This window comes from Apus apus, chromosome 3 (assembly GCF_020740795.1).
Source record: "Apus apus isolate bApuApu2 chromosome 3, bApuApu2.pri.cur, whole genome shotgun sequence".
Taxonomy (NCBI): Eukaryota; Metazoa; Chordata; class Aves; order Apodiformes; family Apodidae; genus Apus; species Apus apus.
The window spans coordinates 109781849-109806774 of NC_067284.1; the positions used below are offsets into that span (position 1 = coordinate 109781849).

The 24926-nt window shown below is 39.5% G+C and overlaps 1 protein-coding gene across 3 annotated transcripts in view; it reads left to right on the plus strand.

Moving 5' to 3' along the window:
• Positions 1-24926, plus strand: part of CD2AP (CD2 associated protein) — an 83000-nt gene that overhangs the window by 34374 nt on the left and 23700 nt on the right. For all 3 annotated transcript variants that reach the window (XM_051614933.1, XM_051614932.1, XM_051614934.1), the window contains exons 3-8: positions 5217-5370; positions 9103-9209; positions 13566-13686; positions 16112-16296; positions 19951-20059; positions 24571-24662. In XM_051614933.1, coding sequence (XP_051470893.1) covers positions 5217-5370; positions 9103-9209; positions 13566-13686; positions 16112-16296; positions 19951-20059; positions 24571-24662 — 768 coding nt within the window. The remainder of the gene's footprint in view (positions 1-5216; positions 5371-9102; positions 9210-13565; positions 13687-16111; positions 16297-19950; positions 20060-24570; positions 24663-24926) is intronic.

Here is a 24926-nt window from a genome sequence, read left to right on the forward strand (position 1 = left end):
GCTTGTGACCACTCCTAGCCAAGCTCTTCTGTTGAGAGCAGGAACCTGTTCTGACCTCCCAAATGCTCAAGGGAGAGAGCTCAGGAGCTTCTCAGCTATTTTAAGCTATACATTGTCTTAATCTCTCCCTTTAGTTCATGGGAAGTGTGGCAAAGGAATGGGGCAGATAGGAGTAGCTGCAAATTATTCATCTTTCTTTACCTTTATTAGATATTTTGCCTCTGTGGATGCTTGTATTGAGGATGAGAAAACATGTTTTCTATTCAAGGAGGAAACACTGGCAGAACGAAAGGATGTGGGACACTGGAACTAGATGATATTTAAGGTCCCTTCCAACCCAAACCATTCTGTAATTCTATGATCTTAAGAGACTGGAGCTGTTAAAGCTGCCCTGTGCCTGCCTGCCTGTCACTGTAACTGAGACTGTAAATGCAAGAGATAAAAGGTGCTTAAATAATTAGCCATGTGAAGATTTTTGTGTTCCAGGAGCCACGATGTATCATTGCACTTCAACAGGTTATGGCTAACAATTTCTCATCTGTATGCAGCTGTACAGGTTTTTACATGTATTTATATACAGTCACACATTTGCATGTATGTATGTGTTATTTTTCAGTGATAGGTTTTTGCAGGCTGTGAGGGGAAGAGATAAATTTGTAGAAGCAAAGCTATTGCCTGTACATTTATCACGAGCTTCAAGTACCTCCCTTTCCCCTAAAATAAGTGATAGGTTCAATTCTGACTTCCTTATTTTCTGCCCAGTAAAACATGAGTTAAAAAGTTATTTTGCCAGTCCATGGGTTCTGTATTACTGCTCTGATGGGAAGAAAACAGGAATGAAGAAGAAAAGAGGTGAAATAAGGACATGTGGAAGCTCAGACATTTTACCTTTGTGTATTCTTCATCTCAGGCTCTTTAGAGATGAGACCATTTTTCTGCTGCTTGAGATCTTGCTTTAAAATCTATTTGGCCAATAACAGAAATGCACGTGGCTTTTGTACAAGAAGATGTTTTGTGGTTTAGAGTGGAAATAATGTAAAAAGTCTGAAGATGATTGTTCTTGGTACAACAACATACATAGAAGGAGATGGGCAGCTGAAGTCATAGTATGTATGCTTGAACAATCTAGCTAAGAACTTAGGTTTGCTGGACAGTGAAATTCTCTGTGCCCCATAATTCAGAAACAGACTTCATATTTATAACTGTCTGTTTCTCGTGTTCTTTCAGATGATCTGACCTGCTTTCTCTATCCAGTGCCCTGCTGACTTTAGTGCTTTTTTGCTTCTGGCGAGGGAAGTGGGGAGGATCCTGCTGTCCCAGCTGGAGGGGATGCATGGGCAAGCAGCTTATGGGGGGAAGGCTGCTTGCTCGCTTCAAAAGTAGGTCAGGACCGCCTGCTTATTTGCTTATTTTAATAGGCATCATGAGGCTATAGATGAATTTAGATGTGTTGGATTTTTGTCTGTATATAAAGAAGAGTAATTCTTGTTTCACGTGTTGCTGTGCCTAAATGATTTGATATTTTATATTATAATAGATACATTTCCATGGTACAATTAAAAAAATAGCCCTGTAAGATCACCCCAATAATTTTACACTGTTGAATTAGATTTATATGCATTTTTGCATATCAGCCTGTAGTGATTTTGACAAATTTTACAAGTGTTTTGAAATATGTATTTAGCAGATGTTACGAAAGCTTCAGACCTTTATGACTAGTGCTGTAGTTTACAACAGAAGGAGTGGGTGGTTACTTCCCAGTTGAGTGTGTTTTATGCCAAGACAGTCTGGATTGACCTTCTACTGCCAAGTCATAAATGCATAAAGTCTGTGTTGCTAATGGAAACACTGACAAGCCTTGAGCCACAGTGGACTGGCACAATAACAATATTAAAATTTCCAGCTGCAGTTAATGTCAGATTTTCATTTCATTTTTGCTGGCTGGCAGCTGGTGGTGGCCTCATCTCAAAACAAGCTGAAGTGTCTAGAGGATTTTTGTTGGTATTGTCACAGCACAGACTCTTGTTAGCCTGAATGAGGATGACTTCTGTGGTGATCCTGCTGTAATCCAGGGGGTTGGACTCGATGATCTCCAGAGGTCCCTTCCAGCCCCTCACATTCTGTGATTCTGTGACTTAAAACCCAAGAAAAAAAAACAAAACAAAACATGCCTTACTTGTTGTGAAGTCAATGAACAGGAGTCTTGGGCATGTTGAGTTTGGTTATAGTGCTACTTGGGAGATGAGGCCTGTGGGCAGTGTCATTTTCCAACCACTGAAATTCAGGCCAGCTCTTTGGGCAGAGATGTAATAGTTGTAGACTTTTACTGACACTTGATGTTAATTATTAACATTATAGTACGTGTATTAATGTTTGCATCAATTAGTGTCAGTTTTCAGAGATCCAAACTGATGTCTTGTTTTAGAAATTACTTCCTTTGTAGTATTGTAACATCTCTGAAAGGTCAGAGAGTCATAGTGATGATGCTCAGGGTGAAACTACTGGCACTGTTGATTGAGGATCCTGACCTGTACTTTTGAAAATCAGTTTTCTGCTGCTGAAGGACTGATGCAAAATACAGGTTTGTGGTGTAGTGGACCGCATGCAGGTGTTGAGACCAGGGATTCCTGAATTTGTTTTTAATGTGGTTTTTAATGCCCTGAGGAAGGGTTGTAGTTCCTCTCTAACAAGAAGAAGAAGAAAAAATAAAAAGTCCTTGCTTTACAAGGGTGTTCTAAAGGTTAGTAGCTTAAATGTGGAGAAAGGAGCTGTTGTCTTATCCATGCACTGCTTACTAACCCCTTCTTTCATAGTTCTTTTCCAAAACTACTTTAATCCTGATTGCTGTAGCAGCAGACTCTGTGGTTGTTTTTCCTCCACTTGTTGCAAAGCAGCTTCCCTTGATGCTATGGTCACAGTGTACTTCCTGATACATGAAGTAAAATGTCACCATCCACTCGCTGATTCAAGGGTGGCTGCCACTGGTTCTTCACCCATGTCTATTTATTGTAAATGTTTTCTGATTATTTGCAGCTCTCTGCTTCTGTATTTTAGATCTTATCTTTTAATCTAATCCCAGTATATTTTCTGTTATATTTGCCATTGCTAATCTTGTGTTAGACTTTGAGTGTTTCCTACGTGTCATCACTTAAATTACTGACACAAGCCCAGCAAGAAAGTCACTTGGGCATTTCTCCTTTCATTTTTGTGTCTTTGGTCTTCTGTTTTTGTCTCAAATTGTTTCCTGTTGTTTGTAATCTATCAGTGTCTTTGCTGTCTTTGATACTTTGATACATGAAAAGCTGCAAAGTGCTTGAGGATGTTTGCTTTCCTCAAGATGTTGGAATGCTGCTGTGATGGGAAAGCTGATGAGGTTTGAGGGTCTTGCTGAGCACACAGGTGCATGAGATTCTAGTGGATGTATCACACTTGGGTTTTCAGAGAACCTTTATCATAAAAGTTTTCCATCAAGTTATTGAAGGAATGAAGTTGCTCTGAGAGTGAAGGAAATATTCTTTTATGGATTGTAGTTTGCTTGAAGACTAAGTGAAGGACTTATCAGTAACATGTCAGGATAGAAGAGAGTCAGTGATGGGCTTCCCTAGAAGTTGGTTCTGGTACCAACGTTGTTCAGCATCTCCAGTCATCTGGAGAGGGGATTTAACAGTGGACATGGCCATTTTGTGAGGTGCTAACAAACCCTAATGTACTCCAGTGCCATGCTGATGGCAGGGAGAGCTGAGCAGGCAAAAGGGGTGGCAGACAAGCCTGCAGGTAGGTGAATGCCCAGTAATGTTTGTAAGAATAGGTAATCCCTGCTATGCCTACATGGAACTGCCAGTTGAGCATCATCTTGACAGTATCTGGTAGTGCTGCTTTTCAGTTCTCCAAATCCTCTGCTCTGGATTGAGTGACAGCCCAAAACACTGACAGGATGCCAGGTGTCATCAGATGGTTGGTGATAGGCAGCTAGATGGCCTGGTGAGATGGGGGCTGACAAGCCTGGGACTCCTCACTTGAGTGGATAAAGCCAAGGGGGAATATGATCAAGGTTTACACAGCTGTGGAGGTAGGGGTAAACTGAATTCAGTGGTGAAGGGCACACATCAGGACTAGTAAGATGGCAGCATAAAGCAGGTAAGAGAGAAGAGCTTCTTTACAGAGTGGAGAGCAAATATCTGGAGTCTATCCCCAAGGAAGCTGTGGAGGCAGACAGGACTGTGGGTGCAGAAAGGGTTAAGACAGCTTCATTCTCAGACATGAAGAGGAGAGAGGAGGAGATGTATTTCCCTAATGAAAGCCTTATGGGGGCTCTGGGAATGGGGGGGATCTGGGTTGCAGGCTAGCCCTCTAAAGAGCATTTGAGATTGTAATTGCTGAGAGCTGTTCTGCACTAGATGGGCCATTGATCTGACTTAATGGCTTTCTTGTGCAAAGTGATGATTTCCTCCTTTCAGAGTGTCTGTTCTCCCGTGGAAACTCATTTTATGGGGATGATGCAGCAGCATAACTGCTGGTATGTGGCCTTTTCTGTCAAGAAGTGATGCTTTCTTGTTTATAAGCCTCTCAGTCTTCATTGGCATGTTCAGTTCCAATGCTAGCACCTTAATTTAGAAAGACAGGAAAGTGGGAGACAATTATCAGGAAAAATTTGTCTCTGTTACTTTCTTATACACCTTTCCTCTCATTTCCTCCCAGTTTCCTGTATCTCACTTTGTTTTCCATGTGTCTTTCAGCGGTACAATTGCATCTTGTCTGTAAATAACCTTTGAGCTTTCTAAGGTGGAGATGATCACCTAATACAATTTTCTATACTGTGATTTTATTTAGTGTCCTAATCTATTATGGGTCTTGTTATTGAAGTAATATTTTAAAAACTTTTCAGATATGGGCTGTTACTTAAGAGTTGTAGTAAGGGACTTCTGGGCTCAAAGCTTCTTAGGGTTGGAGTAGATGGCTAAAATACTGCTTCTGTTTCTGAATTTTCTCAGCACATCAGCTTACTGGTTTACTAACATGATTGTAAGGAAGGGTCAAGTTTGTTTAGGCCTGTAGTGTCTTTAGTTGCTGGATGCTGTGATTTTTGAGTATAACGCATCATTACACACCAAGTGGTAAGTAACTGAAATCTGCTAGTCTGTGGAGCTCCTGTCTGCAAACACTGACCTTTTAGGTAATTTAAATGGTCTCTCAGTCTTTTAAATCTCTTGTTTCAGGAAGTTAAGAAGGATCTAGAGCCCAAGGATGATGCCGTACCAGTCAGGAGGGAGAAATCTGGCAATGTAGCCAGTCTTGTGCAGCGTATGAGCAGCTATGGGCTTCCAGCAGGAGGATTTCAGCCTCATCCCCCATCCAAATGCTTCAAGAAGAGTATGTAGTCTTTCCAATTCCTTCAATTGCGTAAGCTGCTGAAGTACATTTTTAAAAATAAACATTGATTATTTAATGTCTGACTTAGTTTTAAGGTTGTACAGAAAAAATTAGAGTCGTAGGAGTGAAAACTTGGATTCTAAGCTAAATTTTGCTCCTGGGTGCATGGGCAGAAAGTTTTTGTGTAGTTCTTAACAGCAGCAATAAGTTGTATATTCTGGAGAAAAATATTTAGCTGATTCCAGAGCCTTACTCTGTAACTTTGTGTGAGCTCTGCTTATATTGGCAGGTACCTGAAGAACAACTATAGGCCCTGTTTGCAGTAATAAAAATCTTCCCGTGGTCATTTCTTTTAACCATAAAATTTTTGCTACAGATTCAGGACTCTGTGACAAGGAAACATGCCATAGTTCAGGTGCCTTTTTTTTTTGGTAGGCTTGCTTCTAATGTGAAATGAAGTGGAGTTGGTGATGTCTAAGAAAAATAAATGGTCTTCCTTAGATTGTAACTGCAGTTCCCAGGATGGTAGGAGTACAGACTTGGTGCCTCCATAGCTGTGGTTTCTACATTTTAATACGAGTATTTAAATCAAAGTGGCTAAAACCTAGAGCAGAAAGCTTGGTGTTCCCTGCGTCCAAAAAATTGACCTGTGATTTGTATTTGGACACCTCAGTCTTGTAAGAGAATAAGCTTTAAATTACTCTGGCTTAATCTGTCTTGTAAGGGATTGTATGCGTTTATTATTTAAGCTTGCTTGTTTTAAAAGAAAGAATTCAGAACTTACTGTTTCTGGTATGTTTATGCTTTGAGTTTTTGACCATAAAAGGAGAAGAGCCAGTACTGATTTTTTTTAAAGCTCTGAAATGGGACCACCAGACTTAGAAATTTGTTGAAACCTTCTTCAAGACAACTGAGGTTATTACCTTCAAAATCACTTTTCAATGAACCTGATCTGTGCACATATTGGCAACAGCACATCTGTGCCCGTGAGATGTTGCATCACCAGGCTTTTGAAAACCTAGCCTGGAAGATTAATCCTGTTCATAGATTAATGTAACCAGACTCTGAAAGGGAATCAACGTGATCCTTTAGGGTGCTTCCAACAGGAGATAGTCTAGGATTCTGTAATCCTGTGAATGTGATCAGATACCAGTTCAGGTGTCGGTTTTTCATTCTGGTTTCCCTAATCCTTGCAAGATCCAATGCTCAGCATGTCTTGCTCTCATACTGGTGGCTGTGGCCAGGGTAATAGGTACAACTTGGTCTCAAACTCTATAGTGCTCTGGCTGTTCTCATCCTCTTAGAAGAAAATAGTGTTCAAGCACCTTCCTTTAAGCACACAACTGTTTACTTGGCCCAGTTACAATATATGTGTTTCCATTTTACTTGCTGTTGCCTTTTTCCTGGAAGACTGTTTAAACAGCTTCTGCAGATCCTGTTTACTCTGTGCGGGGGCAATTGTCCACTCCCTTCAAAAGGTTTCCAGTGCTTAGTCGTCTTTCTTTCTGGTTCCTAACCTGATAAAATGAGGTTTACCGTGTTAAAAACAAAGTTAAGCTTCTTTCATAACAACTTTCCAGTGTTCGTTGAGGTAGGTTGTCTCTGCCTGGGAGATCCTTTGTGGTGTTCTCATGTGCAGCTCTCGCCAAATTCCAGTATTTTGTATCAGGTGGATGATAAGTTGCAGGCAGTATTCTTGTCAGTTACATGGCTGCCTTTCTTTAGGAAAAGGAAAACACAGAAGGTGTGCTAAATGGTGGCAACAAAAGGCTAAAATGTGGTTTGCCCTGTACAAAAGAAATAAAACCTGAAGCCGGACAAGTTGTTTTGGAAATAGACAGAAATGCGTCGGGGCCACCAGCTCAGCCCTTGCAGCACCAGGTGAAGTTGATGTAGTGTTTTCAGAGAGGATTGATTAGTTTCCTATGTTAATGTAGGTATTTTCAAAACTAGAAGGCAGTACTTCCTAAACTGAGTATCACTGAAAACAGACCTCAGGTGAGAGAGAGTTCTGGATGTGAAATGCATCTGTGGGTTTGTTTTTCCCCCCTCTTCCCCATTTAGATAGAACTGCAGTATGAACAGGAATGCTGAGATCAGACACAAACCAAATGGCCGTGACTTCTCCTTTGTATGAGATTAACAGATAACTAAAAAAGGCAAATTAAGCAAGCCCTGAAAGCGCTGTAGGAGGTAGTAAAGACCAGTGAACCGTTTATTGCAATTACTGTCAACCTAACAATCCCTATTGGCTGATGTAGGAGTCTCAGTGGAGTTAAAAGAAAGGTGTATTATGTGGGCAATTACATGTTATTAGAAATAACCCACTGAGTTTCGTACTTTCGGTTTATTTATTTCCTGCTTCTTTTAAGCTCTTTAGAGCACAGACCATATCCCAGCATGTAGGAAATTCTTGATTTGGTGAGCCCTCTCTCAGAAATTTTGGGTTCTGCATATTACTTGGATGCCTGGTGTGTTTTGTACTGTGGACACAGGGTGTGGCCGTCTTCTAAACATCTGACTTTGGACTGTCAACACTGTTATAAGACCAGGATCAATCTTGCAGGCAGTATCTGTATTTGGAAGTGTTTTTTACCCAGCTAATCTTATGCTGAAGCTTAAGTATGGAAGGAGTGAAAAATACAAGATCTCTTACCCAGCTTAAGCTTTACCACTTCAAGCTTTTGATTCCTATTTTCACTAAACTGTGGCTGATTGCTTTTGAGGAGGATAGGGAATGTATGTGGGTCATAGTTCAGGTTGACAATTGCCTTCAAAAGTGTGCTGGCTGCTCTGTTGTGGAAAAGGTTTGACGGCATGGCCTCTGGTTTGAAAGAGAAATGCCTAAACTTTCTGGGATCATCAGTATCCCTCCAGGATATGTGCAGAGTAACTGGGGCAATGGTTGGTTCATGCTGCCCTGCCTGGAGGGGTTGTTGGAAGCCATTTCAGTGTTTTCCCCTCTTGGGATGTCATTTTGTCTTCTTAATGCCTGCAAAGCTTTAATGATACGGGGCAAACATCTAAAGACTGCACTTTATTTTAATTCGACCTTTGTCAAATGCTGCTAAATGAAGCTTAGGTTGAATTTCTGAACTCCATACTTGCCCTGGGAAAAGGAAGGTTTTTGCATTTGGAGATAGAAATTAGTTTGGATTTTGAAATACAAGCTGAGCAAATGTTAGCATTACCTCAGACCTGTAGTTAGCAAGGGTTTTTTTTTTTAGGGCAGAAAGACTATTGGCACTTCAGTGTTGTACAGAACAAAACATTTCTTATTTCTTTCAGAATTCCTTAAAGACTGAAGGCTCAAACTTGCATATTTTCTTCCGAGCAAGTGCTAACACTGCAACTGGCAGCAGTTGTCATTCTTGCAGATTTCAGTCAGGAAATAACTTGAAAATCATTGTACTGGGGATTTATCTGACTTGCATGTGTCAACATGTTGGGTTTTTTTGGTTTTTTGGTTTTTTTTCTTAGCATGTTGGTAATTGGCAGTGTAGTTTTTTATTTGTTTGTAATCAGCAGTCTGTGAAACTCAATGATTTTCAAGCTCTAAGATGCAGCTCACTAGCCTAAAATTACACAAGGAACTTGGAAAACAAGCAGCAGACACTACGCAGCTTTGTGGAATGATTTGTGGGTGTGCTGGTCAAATTTGATCCTCGGGAGCTGGGTGGAACTAGTTTTCCTTTGCAAGTGTTCCTACTTTTGCCATTTCCCTTGAATCAGAGTCCGGGTGCAAGAAGCGGCAGTGCAAAGTGCTCTTCGAGTATGCCCAGCAGAATGAGGATGAGCTGGACCTGAAGGTGGGGGATGTGATTGACATCATTGAAGAGGTAAGCTGTTCTGCAGAGCTGATCATCTCTTCACAGGGCCAAAATGAAAATTGTGGAGTTCTGGCTGAATACTCGAATTATAGGGTTGTTGGAAAACCAGCATCTGTATTTGTATTTGAAGCTAAAGCTAACAGTTCTTTCTCTCAGGATCTAATCCTGCTCTAACTTTCTGGATTTGTAAGGGAAGTATTTGATCATCACAGCAGTAAACTATGATCTGTTACACAGAGTCCTTTTTCAAAAGACTTCCAGAGTTCTTTGCCCCTGTCTATGTGATCCTTGTTTTTAGGATGCTTATGCTAAAACTGATTGACTGATTGCCTTGAAGTTGACATACTCTTAACTTAGTTTAGGTAAAAAATGTTATTTTACCTGATTTTCCAGTTTGATGTTTTCTTGCAAACTCATTGAAGCTTTGAGCTAGTAGTTAATAGTATTCAGCACAGAAACCTATACCTGTAGTACAATATACTTCAGCCCACTTGCACAAAGATATGGAACATACAAATGCACTCAACAACAAGTTACTATTTCTGCTGCCTTCCTTCTCCACTGGGTAGGAAATACAGTTAAAGACAGATCTTGATGTTCGGACTGTGATGGCAATGGCCCTACTTATTTGAGTGGAGGTTTCTTATTTTTTCCTACCTGTGTGCTTCCTTGGTATGTGTTCTGTTCAATGGCAACTTATGGGAAGCTTGAATGTGTGGGAAGAATGTCTGTTAGTGAAATCAGTTGTGATCCTGTGGAAAAGACTGGAGCGATTGTGGAAGGAACCTTTTCAGAGGTAGGTGGAAAACTTCTGCATGATGTGCTCTGGCATTTTCTGGTTCCATCTCGTCTTACTACCTCCTGATGTCTGAAGGAGAAGACACAGCTTTTCTTCCAAGCTGTGTGTCTGTTGGTGCTTTTAAAGTAGCTTTAAGAGACTGTTTTTCACATGTGTGACCTCTTTTGGAGGTAGTATTAACTCTCCACGATTCAAATGGTTGCCAGGAAAGACTTTTCCATTCTCCTAGCAAGGAAAAAGTTTTGCTTTTAGATGCATTTGTGCTGATGGCTTCTAGAATTTGTTCTCTCTGAATAAACAGAGCAAGTGACTTGTAAAACTTGCTCCCTAAAAATTAGTTTCATAAATACCATTGTGTGGGTGTATTTTGTAAAGGAATGCTCCTGGATAACCCCACCAGTTTTATTTGTGGATAGTCCCTGTACACAGTAGTAGTGACTTTGAATGGTCCAACATAAGCATTTATAAGCTATAGCATGTGTAGTGATCTGTTGCTGAAGCTGCCGTTTGGGGTCACGCATATCAACATCTGGAGTTATTTCAGTGTGATGTCTCAGAGATGACCAAGTAGCCAAGGAGAATAAAAAGATCAAAGCATTTCCTCATCTGATTTCTTAAGGAAACATGGATTTTATTATTTTCATATGTTTTTTGATGCTTCTTCCTTTCCTAACTGTTTGAAAATACATATTTGTAGCGTCCAGCCTTTGCTACTTCGGAGAAAGCATTTGCCTGAAAATCTGATAAACAGGTTATTGGTAGAACAATATTACAGCTAACTTTTAGCACAGTGCTGTTTGGGCACAGTTTTCCTGGTGCTGTAGAACAGACATGACAGCTGTAGGCTAGGACTGCTTCACAAAACTACTGATGGACCACAAATGTGAAGAATGGTAGAAAATGCCATCCACTGGTTGTGCAATATGCTGGGATAACTTGTCTTGGGTAACTTGTCTTCACTGTTGTGAGACAATTTGCTTCTGTTTACATATAATAGTTACTATTTAATATATATATGTGCAGGTAACTCATAACTGTTACTTCAAGGAAAGTTCATTTGGTCACATTTTTATGTGGAGAAATAGGTAAATGAGCTCCACAATTTAAAGAGTTATCCAAGAGTAATTCAATATTTCGCCCTTGCCATTGTTTTTGTAAATTGAGTGGTTACAACTGACACTACTGTTGATGAAATCAAAGGTGGAGGCAGATGGATTCCAAAATTAAATGGCTAATATTTAAGAAAGTGGGCTACAAAGATCAGAAGAAGTTTTTTGAGAAGTGCTAAGTGCTGGCTGTATCCGTGGGTTTTTTTGCTTGCAGAACATGTGGGATCTGCATGCAAAACACAAGGACACAGTGCATGTGATGACTGTATCATTGCTGTAACACTTCTGTTTCTCCTTCATCTTCCCTCCACTCCTGTCAGATGTAGCACTTAATACTACAAAAATACATCTGCTATCATATTTGTGGTATTTGCATGCTGTGTTATCAATCATAATCAAAAGTCGTATTGCTCTATTAGTGGAGTTTTTATTAAAAAAAACCCCACATTAGATTGTTGCAGCCTTTCCTCCCCACCTTCGCGTAGGAGTTCATGCTCAGGAAAAGTGCTGATGTGTGTACCAGAGCTGGATCTCCCTCTTGTGGAAATTGGATCTTGTCCTAAGCTTTTTAAATGGAAGATAAGAACTGTGAAATTGTCATTTGTGTTGCTAACGCCCAGAGATGCACAGATGCTCTCCACCAAAGAGTGTAGAAATTTTTTTAACCTATTTTTACATGTCTATTAAAAATAGCTTTTTGGGTACCACAGTTTGTATATAGTCAGGTTTTTTTTAAAGACAGTGTGGTGAGGAGGCTGAAAGAAGTAAGCTCAAGAAATTAGTATTTTATTCCTGACTGTCTCTCAACTGGCAGCACTTTGCCTTCCAAGTCTGTGAAGTGCTTTGCTGACCTTACTTCTTGGCAGAAGACTAAATGGATGCTTGAATTGCTTTCTGTATCATAAGCATTAGGAGGCTCTTGGGTGTAGTATGGGTGAGTCAAGGCATTTGAATTTTAGTTTTTTGCAATGTACTATGTAAATCACGAGGTGCTAGAGCCTGGTCAGCACTTGTCACCAATCTGCACTGAAAGTTTTTTTCAGAGGACCAGACTCTGAATTTGAACCATCCACAGCAAAGCTATATTTGAACAGCAGTATTTCTTTAAAAACAACAATGCTCTTTTCATTGCCTGTCTCTGGGGCTGCCAGGTTTTGCATGCGTTCTGCTTGCCTGGAGGTAGGGTGTAAAAACTATGCCTGTGTGTCAGGTGTAGTGACCTAGAAAAACAAGGCTAAAATAAGATAATGTAAACAGCTGCTGGTTAGGTTTTTTTTTATTTATTTTTTCCCCCTGCTCTTTTTTTTTTCTTGTCTAAAAAGAGCTTTCCAGTCCCCAAACAGATCAATGGAAATGTAATATTTTGAAAATGTGCCCTAATTATATTTTTTAATAGTGCTCATTCAGTAAATGCATTTTATTTAGTTAAGGCATTTTGAAAACTGTTTATAAATTTGAAGAGCACAGTGCTTCCTTAGCCTTCTGGCATTGTTTTTCACTGGTACCTCTGCATGCCCAGCTTTTGTTTCTCCTGCTTTGGACCACGGGGTATTCCTGATAGATGTTCTACTAAATTTTGGAGTATTGCAGTATAAATGACACACCAGGAATCCCAGCACATAACTGAGCATTAGAGTCATTATGTTCCCTAATTCCTAAATAGGTTTATTTCCAGTGCATTTTTTTATTTTTTTTTTTTTATGAATAGCAGAGCCAACAAAATTTGTCATCCAGGAGACTTCTGTCTTTGGGACTGCTGTGTGCCACCATAAAATCCCTGTGCATCTTGGCTACCTTCACTGACTGGCCAGCCCTGATGGGAAATTGTCTGTACCTTCTGACCTATCTAGAGCTGTTCAGCCAGTTGCCTCTTGCTGGATGAAATGGACAGCTTTAGTTTTCCAATACTCTGTGATGTTTTAGGACTCTTTTCAGTTCTACCCAACATTAGCTGTAGAAATTATATCTTTGAAACTTGTATGTTTTGATCAGAATTGTTTGAAGCTGTTTAGTAGATAAAAGGCCAGTGTGACTAGAACTGGTGGAAACTGGAAAAGACAAATGTCAGCAAGAATACATTAAAATTTCCTTAGAAAGCCAGGCTAAAATGTGCAACTTCATTTTATAAACAGTTTAATATTTTCTTCTGTTTGATGTGTTATTCTGTCTTACCTTGTGAAAGTTGATGAACATTTTGCTGCTTTTTGGAATGGATTGGCATGGGGCTAGTCTCATGTGTCAGGATCATTGCTGTGATGATAGAAGTGACAATAAATTACTTTCTTGCTCTTCTTTTTGCCTGCTCTTTCTGCATCTTTGACAGGTTTCTTTAAGGAGAAATCATGGTCATTTGAACTTTCCCAAAGTTCTTTGTAGAATTCTCTGTGTGAAGTATGGCTGGAATTGATAGGAGTTTCCTTTTGCTTTACTGGTAATGTGCAAAATATTTCTGTACAGGTAGAAGAAGGTTGGTGGAGTGGAACACTAAATGGCAAGACAGGGATGTTTCCTTCAAACTTTGTGAAAGAATTGGAATTGCCGGATGATGGAGAAACACAGGACAGTCTGGATGACACAGGTGGTATTCTGTTCTGTTGTAAACCCTTAGCAAAGTAATTTTAGATCTCAGGTACAATTTGGAGTATTATGGTTGTAGTACAACAAAACAGTAAAGAATTTATACTTCCTAATTATGGTAAGTATATAATTGCATTGTAGAAAATGCTCAGATGGAGTATCAAGGTCTTGCTCTAAATGTACTTTCAGTAAAACTGCAGTCAAGGTCTTGATCTTGCATATGTCTATTTTACATTTTATCACTAGAAATTTTATCATATTCAGAGTTGAGCTTTTTTTTTAGTATTGCATATAAAAGTATTGCTCTGTTTAATAGCTTTTTTTCAGTCCTGTTTTTACAGGGTGAGGATGGAAAACTTAAACATTTAATTATGTCAGTTGAGGATTAAAACTTGTCTTGAATCAAAACCAGTATAGAGAGCCTCAGCTTAAAATTAATCCTGGGAAGGGGCCTCTGCCTCTTTATTGTGTTTTAATCTAACAAATGTTTTTAAGGCAGTATTTACATTTTTAGCCATTCTTTTGTGGCTGTGACTGTACAGCTCAGGCAGAAGTAGGTGGTTTGTGGCTGAACAGTAGCTGAGTGCTGAGGGTGCCAGGCTGGGGCATTCTTTACAGGCAATTACTTTGTTCTCTTGAAATTGCATTTTAGAGGCATTCTGTCTATGAAGACCTGTTTGTGTGAAGACTTCAGACTAGTGATATGATACTGCTGGCATGGGGATGTTCTTTAGGAGCAACATCTTAAATTGAGCTAATCGATGCTTAGACAGTTGTGTAATGTTCCAGGGAAAATGTGATTTATTTTTTTCTTGTAGCAATATGCACCCTCATTTGTCAGATGTTCAGTATTGACTGTTTCTAACAAAGGTTTGCTCAGACACAGGGAAGAACTGCACTAGTGTAAAACAAGAGTTGTTAGACTTGAGCAGTCCCAAAGAGCTCAGTGGCTGTCTCCATGGAGGTCAAGTTCCTGGAGTTTAGTGGGGGCTGGTGAGGTGAATTTACAAATAAGTATGTGTTGGTCTTAATTCCTGAATACTGAGATCAGTTGGACTGAACAGTAATTTGAAGTAATTGTATTTTTCTGTCAGTAACTAACAAGTTACGATTTTTCAACCCTTCACCCCCTCAAAGGTTATATTTAATGCTCAGTAATTTCACAGTCAGAACCTCAAGTATCTGATGGTTCTTTCCACGCTCCCAGGAAACAGTTGATGCCCTGTCCACTGAGCTGTGGTCTTTCAAACATGCAACCTGGACCTTTCTTATCAGTGAAATTTCTAGCTGTCCTTTTAGATATCTAAGAGGGATATAATAACTAAGTAAAGAGTGACTCGGTGGAGGAAAGGTGAGAAACTGAAGTGAAGAGGCTCTGTAACTTTGTGATATCATCAAAATCCCTTTAATTTATGCCTGAGGGAAGAGGCTTTAATCTTTATTGCAATTCCCAGACCTACATATGCTGGGAAGAACTTAACTGAAAAGCTCAAAGATGTGGATGCTATTATGAATGTGGTTTATAAAAGGTGTTTATTTTCATAACTGTCTCCTGGCATTCTGCACATGGAAATAGTTTGCCCATGAATACTAGTTTGCGGGTTTCAACAGATTTGACTGTAACTTAAAGTATTAAAAAAAAAAGCATTCTTAAAAGCCTGTAACACCTAAATTAAGTTCTCTGAGCTATGTTTTTTAGGGGACAATGTTGTCCTTTAAAAGAGAAAGATTAAAATAATCCTAAGTACTTGTTATCTACCAGGGATTGATCTCAAACAACTATATCTGATTTGAATATCTAAATTATTTAAAATAGGTTTTATGTGTTATCAGGTTTAAAACTGTATACATACATTTGCAAGAAACTCTTCAGGTATTTTCGATAGTGCATTTTGAGCAGTAAGAGAATTTCTCTTGGTTCCTTGTGAGGCATCACTACTACTGAAACATACTGCTTTTTCTTTTGGCTGTTGAAAGATGGTGCAACTCTTTATGGACCTTTATTATTGCTTTCAGCAGCTCTAGCCATGCAAATGACAAGCTTTTAAATGTTGGACTAACATTCAGAGAATGCCTAAGCAATATTTCGTGAAACTAATGGAAAACAGAATGTTGATATTAGCAAACTATAGAGCCTCAGTGGTAATTGAAATAGCAAGAAATATTAGTGATCTACTTACTCGGTTGCCAGAGTGTGTTCAGTGTAATGTTGGTGTCATTTCAAATGGTCTTCTGTTAAATATGCAGCTAGAACAGATGTGAGATATTGCACCTACAATAATGTTCCTAGAAAAACTGTTTAGCAAGAGCGGTGCATACAGCCTTGTTCCTTCCACTTTTTTTTCCCAAGAAAAGCAAATAAATAAATAAATAAATGCAGGTATTTGAACAACTTTTTTTCTTTTTCTTTTTTTTTTAACTATCAGAGTCTGTTTTCAGTGGTCCTACCTCACCTGTAGTCTCTCCAGGAAATGGGAGTGAACCTGGATCTGGTCCAGCACAGCCAAAGAAAATCCGAGGTATTGGGTTTGGAGATATTTTTAAAGAAGGCTCAGTGAAACTTAAGACAAGATTATCCAGTAATGAATCAGAAGATAAAAAACAAGATAAGGTTTGTAGCAGTTTGTGTTGGTTTTGAGTTTCCTGTAAAAATAACTTAAAAGATCTAGAATCAGAAGACATAATATATTACAGAAGCAGAAAGCACTGGCTATTTAAAATTTTGTCTGTATTGTTTAATAATCATCATCATCATCTTCTTGTAGGACTCATGCCTGTACCAAAATAATCCTCCTCAAACTTCATCCATTGTAAATTTTATATTTAATATTGATTCCATAAGGTCTATTCCAAGGCCTTGGTGTTTAAAACAATAGAGAGGAAAAATGTGGAGCAAGACCCGATAGGTTCTCAAACACATCTACAATACAAGGTCTTTCATAATTGTCTATGTAACCAACCTGAATATAATCTAGAAGACTGTTAGGTCTTCCTGTACAAGTTAAACTTGGACTTTAATACAGTTTCTTTAATGTTTGGTTTAGAGGATCTCTGCAAATTTTGGTTGGTTTTGAAATTGCTGGTCTAGGTCTCAGCTGTCATAACCAGTGTAAATGTCTTTCAGTGAATTCTGCTAAGCTTTTGACTTTGGTGGTGTCTTAGGTTAATGGGGTACTTAAACTGCTGATTGTGTAAGCCTGAAAAAAATACTGTTTTCATCCTCTTTCATTTTCTTTTCCCCCTTTTTTATACGTGGAAGAGGAACACTCTTGAGAATCAGAGATTGAACTTAAAGCTTAGGAGACAGATAATGCGATGATAGTGAAATTGCTTTAGTTGAAGTTTTTTTTTGATCTGAACCTGAGAGAACTCTTATCCCTTGGAAGCACAAGTGCAATGCTTAGTCCTTTATCTTGAATTTATGGCACATTTATGCCAGGAGTTTATGTATGGATTTTCAGCTTTTGATAAAAGCAGCTGAGGTAATAGAGTATTTCAGTTTTTACTCAGGTGTTCAGATCAAGAAAGCTTTTAAAACCTTTGTCCAATTTTAAGTTTTTGTCAGTGGGTTAAGGTCATTAATGCTGTTTTGATGACTGATTGACTTTCCTCTGCTGCTACAGAAATAGTAGTAATGGTGCAGGGCAAAAAGTGGGCTGAGTCCCTTGGAAGAGGGTTGCAATGGAGACTTCCTTGAATGTGTTTTTCTCCTGTAGCCATGCTAAGAGCAGTGGTCATCCACCTGTAGACATGGTGTATACCCTCTTTGTTTCTTGTCCAGTCAAAACATCAGATGATTCAAAATACCAGAGTTACAAGTATCTTCTATTTAAGGCTTGGAGAATGTTATTTCCTAAGGAAGATTATGTTCAGTTTGGCTGGTAGAGCTAGTTTAGTAGAGTTACGTTAAAGGTTGGACTGGATGATCTTGCAGGTCTTTTCCAACCTGAACGTTTCTATGAGAAGAGAAGGCTCCAGGGAGACCTTATTGTGTTTTTTGGTATATCAAGGGAGCTTGTAAGAAAGATGGAGAGAGACTCTTGACTGAGGTTGGTAATAACAGAACGAAGGGCAATGATTTTAAACTGAAGGAGGGTAAATTTAGATTGGATGTAAGGAAAAAAAGGGGTGTGGAGCCACAGGAACAGGATGCCCAGAGAAGTTGTGAATGTCCTGTCACTGGAAATGTTCAAGGTCTCAGGTTGAATGGGGTTTTGAACAACGTGATCTTAGTGAAAGATATCCCTGTCCATGGCATGACAGTAGGACTAGATGATCATTGAAGGTCCCTTCCAACCCAAACCATTGTATGATTCTAGAAGGCACATAGAATTTCTTTGGTTCTCTCCAGGCTTTGTTTCTTGAAGTAGGAGTCTGTGGGATCACTACATCTTTGTGTGAATGCTGTTAGACCAGAGTTTCAGGACCTAGCTTTCAATTGGCTTTCTCGTCATGAGGTTGATCAGTCAGACGTGCGTTTCCCTACTTTCTGCCTTGTAATTTAGGAGTCTAAAGAGCCTATCTGAAATATGCTCAATTGTTGTGAGATCAGCTCAGACATTTTGAATTGTGTTATGTGACTGTATAAACACTGAAATATGTTGGCATTCTGTTTTCTTAGTTGGCTCATCTGGAAAGTTGTTGCAGGCTGTTTTTCAGCAAGAATGGAAATGAAGTGAGAAAACAGTTTTGTATAGCTTAAAGACAATTAAATAAACAGTTGAATTTAGCACTTAGTATTCTACTTAGGCTTGTTGCCAAAGTCATCCCAAAGGCAGACAGGCCTACAGCACAACCTGCAGAGCCCTAGGGAGATATTTCTTATGAAGGTCTTGCAAAATTGGATGGCTGCTTTGGAATAATGTTCAGTTCTTTTTGGAATGAGATGGAGGGATCCTAGAAGGACATTCTTAGTCTTTAAGCCATAAAAGAAAAAAGCTGTCATCAGGAAACTCTGGAGCAGAGAGGGTTGTTTTGTTTTTTTCCCTTGGCAAATCTGGAGACAGTTCAGCACAGGAAGGCTGAACACTGATGTATCTGAAGTGCTCCAGAGTATATAGGCTCCTGCAGGAGATATTGAGGTAGGCTTCAGCTGATCCCAGCATCCTGCCTGGCTCAAGCTATTTATACCCTGTCTGCCTAAACTTCCTCACATTTCTAATTGCATCTCATTTTGGAAGGGGGAAATGTAGAGGACTATTTCAATGTTAGACTTGTTTAATTTCATAGGTGGTTTATTTTAGTGCTTCCTTCATGTAGCATTCTGGAGTGAGTTAAATTGCATATGTACTCCAAGAACATCCCGAGTGACTGTGGCTTCCTCTGTGGTATGTCAGAGCTACCACCACCAGCCCACAGGCATCATCTGGTTTTGAGGAGAGTAAATCTAGTTTCTCTGGCAGTAGAAGGTCTGTGAAGTTTAATGTAAATGAAAATGAGCAGAGTAACTAAAGGCAATGGGATTCTTCATGTCAATAATACTAGTAGGGCTGTTCGGGTGAGTTCTGTAAGTTATAGTGAGGTCATACTCTGTGTTAGTAGCTGGTGTGGCTGTAAGGAAGAGGCTGCAGCTGAAGCTGCCTGAATCTTTCTGGTAGCTCAGTAAGTCTCCTGGGGAGAAAAAAATGTAATAATATTGGAACAATTATTTTGGTCAGATAGTAACTCTGGAACTTTTTACCAATTGTAATGCCTCTATTTGTTTTGTTCAGGAGAAATCTCTAGTGACATTTAGTTGTTCTGGTTCTGTTCTGTATGAATCATTAAGAGTGAAGGGAAGCTGGGATGGACATTCATATGCTCAATTGTCTTGAGTAGTTAAAAACTGATTTTGTCTTCTGCTGAGGTGATGTATGGCTACTGAATATTTCTGCTTTTATTCCAGTGCAAAGTAAGTGTGGTCAGTGAGTTTCTTTCAGCAGAGCTGTTGAACAACCACTCTGTTCTGTGCTGGAGGAGGCAATTTTCGGGATAATGGAACAGTAAAACTTGAAGCTGCTAATGTATGATTGCAGAAGTGTGTCTGGCAATGTTCTGAGACTGCTTTCCAGTTTTGAAAGCTGTGCTGTGGCTCTAATTGGTAGACAAAGTTCTAATTGCAGTGGCTGTAATGGAGTTTAAGTACTTAATGGGAAAGCTCATTGAATCTCTTGGAGATGGACATTTGCATCATCTCAGCTGATGAAAACCTCAGCATGTCCTGTAGTCTAATCAAAAGTGAAACTCAATGAATTTTTCTTAACAAAGTTCTCTTTCATCCATACAGCCATCACCTAACCACCTCCCTGGAACAAAGCTAATTCATTTTCCCAGTACAACAAAACCTGAAAACTCACCAGAAGTAGTAAAATCAGAAGCTGAAAGTAAACCAAAAGGTAAGGCTGGTGGAGCCTGACATCCATTGCTGGGTGGTCCTCTCTAGAGAAGTATTTGGTCATCACACTTTCAAGTTTTGTGTATACTGGGTTTTTGTGTAATGTTCTCTACCTCTGAGGAGTTACACGAATGCATAAGAGTCTGATGAAGTTTTTGCTTGCATTTCTGTGGAAAATGAATCAAACTCATTTGTAGGGGTCTCTCCCAGAACAAAATAAGACTCAGGTATGAAGTTTTATTGCAGCAACCCCTTTGCTACGTTGATGCACAAACTGACTTAATTTCTGCCTAGCTTTTAGTGTTCAGCTGGGGTGCTGGAAATCTATTGCTACAGAGCCAGCTCCCAAGCTCATTTTGTCTTTAGGCTATAGAAGTGACTCTAAGCTCAGATTTACTATGGACTTGCTGGTGTGTTGTCATTAACTGTATGCAAAGTTGGTGCTTATGTTTCGTTGAAGTCTGTTCCCCAGTTAATACATTTACATTGTGGTTCTGTTTGTAATACATTAATTTTTCTTTTTATTTTTTGTACTATCTCTGATTTATGACTTCATCTAACTACCAAATTACATTGTTTTATCTAGAGTGATATTTTCAAGTTAACCCAAAACATCTTGTGGGAGTGCCAACCCCATATAAAAAAATTAACCTCAATTATGTGATGTGTGGACAGCTGGATTCACCTAGTTCCAGGGCAGACTTGTAATTTCAAGTATATTTTTGTTCTGTGAGGAAATACCTTATTTTGGTGTAAGTGGGCAGTTTGATATGTAATGCATAATTTGCAGAAGTAAGAAAACTGCAACAAACAATAGACTTCAAGAGTTGTGGAATTAGCACAACAAAGGCACTTGAAGTGGCAGGTTTGTTAGTCAGAGCCCTGTTTTCCCTGTAGCTATGGCAGTGTGTAGGGCAGCTGTGTCATTTAGCCCTATTTTGCCTTTGTTGAATTGGATAGCTCTGAAGAGCATGACCAGGTTTACAAATGAGTGTTACTCTCAAGAAGTGTTTGATATCATGGCTTGATACTTAAGTTTTGCCCTTGCAAAGCATGTACCCAAAGCTTGTGTGTTATGCCTTGGATGGACATCAGTGCATACATACCTAGAGCCTGCTGAGTTGGAAGGGACCCATCAGGAACATTGAGTCCAACTCCTGTCCCTGTGTAGGGCACCCCAAGAATCACACCATGTGCCTGAGAGCATCATCCAAATGCTTCTTGAACTCAGGCAGGCTTGGTGCTGTGACCACTTCCCTGGGGAGCTTTTTCCAGTGCTCAAACACCCTCTGGGTGAAAAACCTTTTTGTGATATCCAACCTAAACCTCCCCTGATTCAGCTTCCTGCCTTTGCCCCAAGTCCTGTCACTGGTCACAGGAGTGAAGAGATCAGGACCTGCCCCATCTCTTCCCCTTGTGAGGAAGCCACAGACTGCAGTGAGGTCACCCCTCAGCCTCCTCTTCTACAAGCTGAAGAATCCAAGTGACCTCAGCTGCTCCTCATAAGTCATCCCCTCCAGACCCTTCATCCTCATGGCTCTCCTTTGGACACTCTCCAATAGCTTGATGTCTTTTTTATATTGTGGTGCCCAAAACTGCACGCAGCACATACTTAAATGCAACTTGGAAATCTTTACTAAACAGCAAATTTGGGTTAGATTTAGGATATTGCTTTCACACCATTCCAGTGCTATTGCTGTAGGAGCCAGCAAGGCAATGTGCAGCCCTGAGCATTGTCAAGTTTGACTTGTCTGAAACTTTGTGTAAAAATCAGTACAGGTCTGCCTAAAAAATATGGCAGTTCAGTACTGAACACTCAGAACTTTCAGTATTCATCTTTACATGATTTCAGGTGCATCTTATGCTAAAACCATAGAAATTGGGCTAATCCAGTGGCCATGCTGGGTCTCTGCTCCCCAGAAAAATGACTTCACAGGAGGGAATTTATAGATGCTGTAGGAGAACATCAGTCGAAAATACCTATAGAAACCACTTAAGAACATCTTACAACCTTTGGAAGAAAGCTTGTTTTCCTTCCTTTTTGTTTTTATTTCAATATAGATCTTATTATCATTTATGTATGTCATCCTCAGTTTTGAAGAGAGCAAGTTTAAAATAAACTGTGTTCAGTATGTTAGCAAATGAACAGTGATCTCCAAAATGTCTAGACTAGTGTGGCTTGTTTTGCAGTGTGACTCTGCTATTTCTGGGAAGCTTGTTTTGGCCTCTCGTGCAAGTCTGTCAAAATATTTTGTTTAAAAAATAAAATTATCACAATTTGACCCCCTTTCTCTCCATTATGTCAGAATACATCATCTGTGATTCCTGGTACTGTATTGTTAGTTCTGAGTATTTGGGAAATATTTAAAATTACCTTTTATTAAAAATATTTACTGCAGTTCAGATTTGCTGTTTTGAAAAAAACATCTTAGACTTAAATGCTGGAAAGTTGAACTGGACTCTTCATCTTAACTACAGGCAGAATATAAGGCTCAAAAAATAAGATGCTGAAGTGGCAAATTGTGCATTCTCTTAGTGTAGGTAGCTGGGTTTCTTGGGTGGTGCTGGCTGCTGGGGCTCATGCTGGGAGCTTGGCAGTCTGCAGGGTGCTGGGCTTCTGTCTCCAGCCTTCCTGACAGCTGGAGGAGGGTGAAACATCTCCTTTCTGGCACGATTTTATTTCTCTTGTGGGACTAGATGTATGTGAGGAGGGGGAGAAGTGCTTGGAGGAGGGGAGAAGGGAAGGTTTGTATAGTTCACCTGTACTGGCCAAACCCCCAGGCAGGAAGGAAATGCATTTATTTTTACAGAATCAGGACATATAGAAATCTATTACACTTGAGTTGCCCTTATTCATTACTAATGAAAGAAATCATAGAATCATGGAATGGTGAAGGTTGGAAGGGACCTCAAAGATCATCTAGTTCCAACTCCCCTGCCATGAGCAGGGACCCCTCCCACCAGACCAGGCTGTACAAGCCTCATCCAACCTGGCCCTGAACACCTCCAAGGAAGGGGACAGCCACAACCTCCCTGGGCAAGCTGTTCCAGTGCCTCACTACCTTCATGGTGAAGAATTTCTTCCTGGTATCTTACCTAAATCTCCCTTCTTTCAGATTATTTTTTGTCATATTTTTATTGAATGTTTATTTTTCTGAATTAGGTTTTTTAGTCAGTGTGATAGTATTTTTTTTTTTCTATATGTCTCATCTATATTTCAGCATTTTTGATCACTAGAAAAATGCAGTCAAATAATGCAAGTTCTTGAACCTAGGATTACTCATGTGGTTACATATCTATGTATAAGGGTTCAAGGGCAGGTTTGATGGGACTTGGAGCAACCTGGTCTAGTAAGAGGTGTCCCTTCCCAGGCAAGGGGGTTGGAACTAGATGATCTTTAAGGTTCCTGCCAACCCAAACCATTCTATAATATATCTGTCTCAAGCTGGATGTACTTTTGCATTTTTAACAGTGGTTGGCACTGACCAAGGTAGATTTTTATTTAACAATACAATTTGTGCATTCTTCTAACTACAAAACACAGCAGCAGCAGAAAGATTCAGCTGCATCTTGATCATTTATTTTCTTACTGTCCAGCAAAAGGCAGTTGTTAATGACTTGTCCTTTTGTTTGTTTCCTCTTCCTTATTCTGTTAGCTACAAAACCCCAGCCTTTTTGTCTGCTAAATAATTTTAGATGTGCTGGGGTTAAAAGAGGTGCCAAAAATGCTTTGCAGTCAGGACTTCTGTTTTCATCTGTTTTGGCCTGATGTTGCTTTTGTTGTAGCGTGGGAAAGGAAAGCAAATCCTCTTGCATTTTTACCTCAAATGGTTATCACAATTCTAAATGGATTAATTATTGAACTGTACCAAATGGCCAGAAAGGAATTATTCTTTCTACTTTTTACAGAAGAGGCTGTGACTGTCTGAGTTGATCTCTCAGACAAGCTCTGGTTTCAGGTGCTTAGCCAAGGAATTCTTTTGCTTCAGTCACTTGATTTCACTGTAGAATTTCAGCAAATGTGCTGCTTGGGAAGTTTCTGGAATTTCTGTTAATGACATTTGTTTCATGAGGATTGCAAACTGGAAATGTAGATAAATTTTGAAAAAAATGTCTTTTAAACTCTGAATAAAAAGCTTGAAATAGCTTTTGTCTAAAGTAGCTCAATTGTACATACAATGCTATGGGGAGGGTTAGATAGTGTTACAATTTTAATTGTTCTCCCTCTGAAGTCAGAGTACTTGAATTAAGTTGCAGTTGTGGATAAAATGTTTCAGAGCTGGAACTTTTGACTTGACGAAGATTTATCTCCGTTGCTCTGTAAATATCTAATTGTGATCCAAATAACATAGTGCACCTTTTGCAAATCAGTCTCAGGTGGCTGGTCTAGAAGGGAAGTGTCATCATAGTGACAGTCTCTGAGCTCTGCTTTCAGACAGCACAAGTTGCTTAGTGTTATGTTTGTTACTACCCACGGTATGGAAGTGTAGTAATTGTCCTGCTTTGTTTCAGCCAAGGAATATTGCAGGACAATAGTTTCCTATGAAGGCTCAAATGACAAACTCAGCTTTAAAGAAGGCGAGATCATCCAGATAATCAGTAAGGTAAGATGTTCTGTCTGCTCTACCCATTTATTGAGGTTTCTGTGTGTTTTGTACAGGTAGGTAATGTGTAAAATGTGAAATAAGGGGAGTCTGTTGGGGTGGATATGCTTTTAGACTCATTTGTCTTGGGTGAGGGTCAGCTCTTTGCTTCTGCACTTGGTGGAGATACATGTGTCCTTAGAGAATGTTCCAGAGTGGAAAGTTATCTTGGATTCCTCAAAGGGCAGTCAGATCAGTATATACCCAGTACCAAATGCCTTTTCA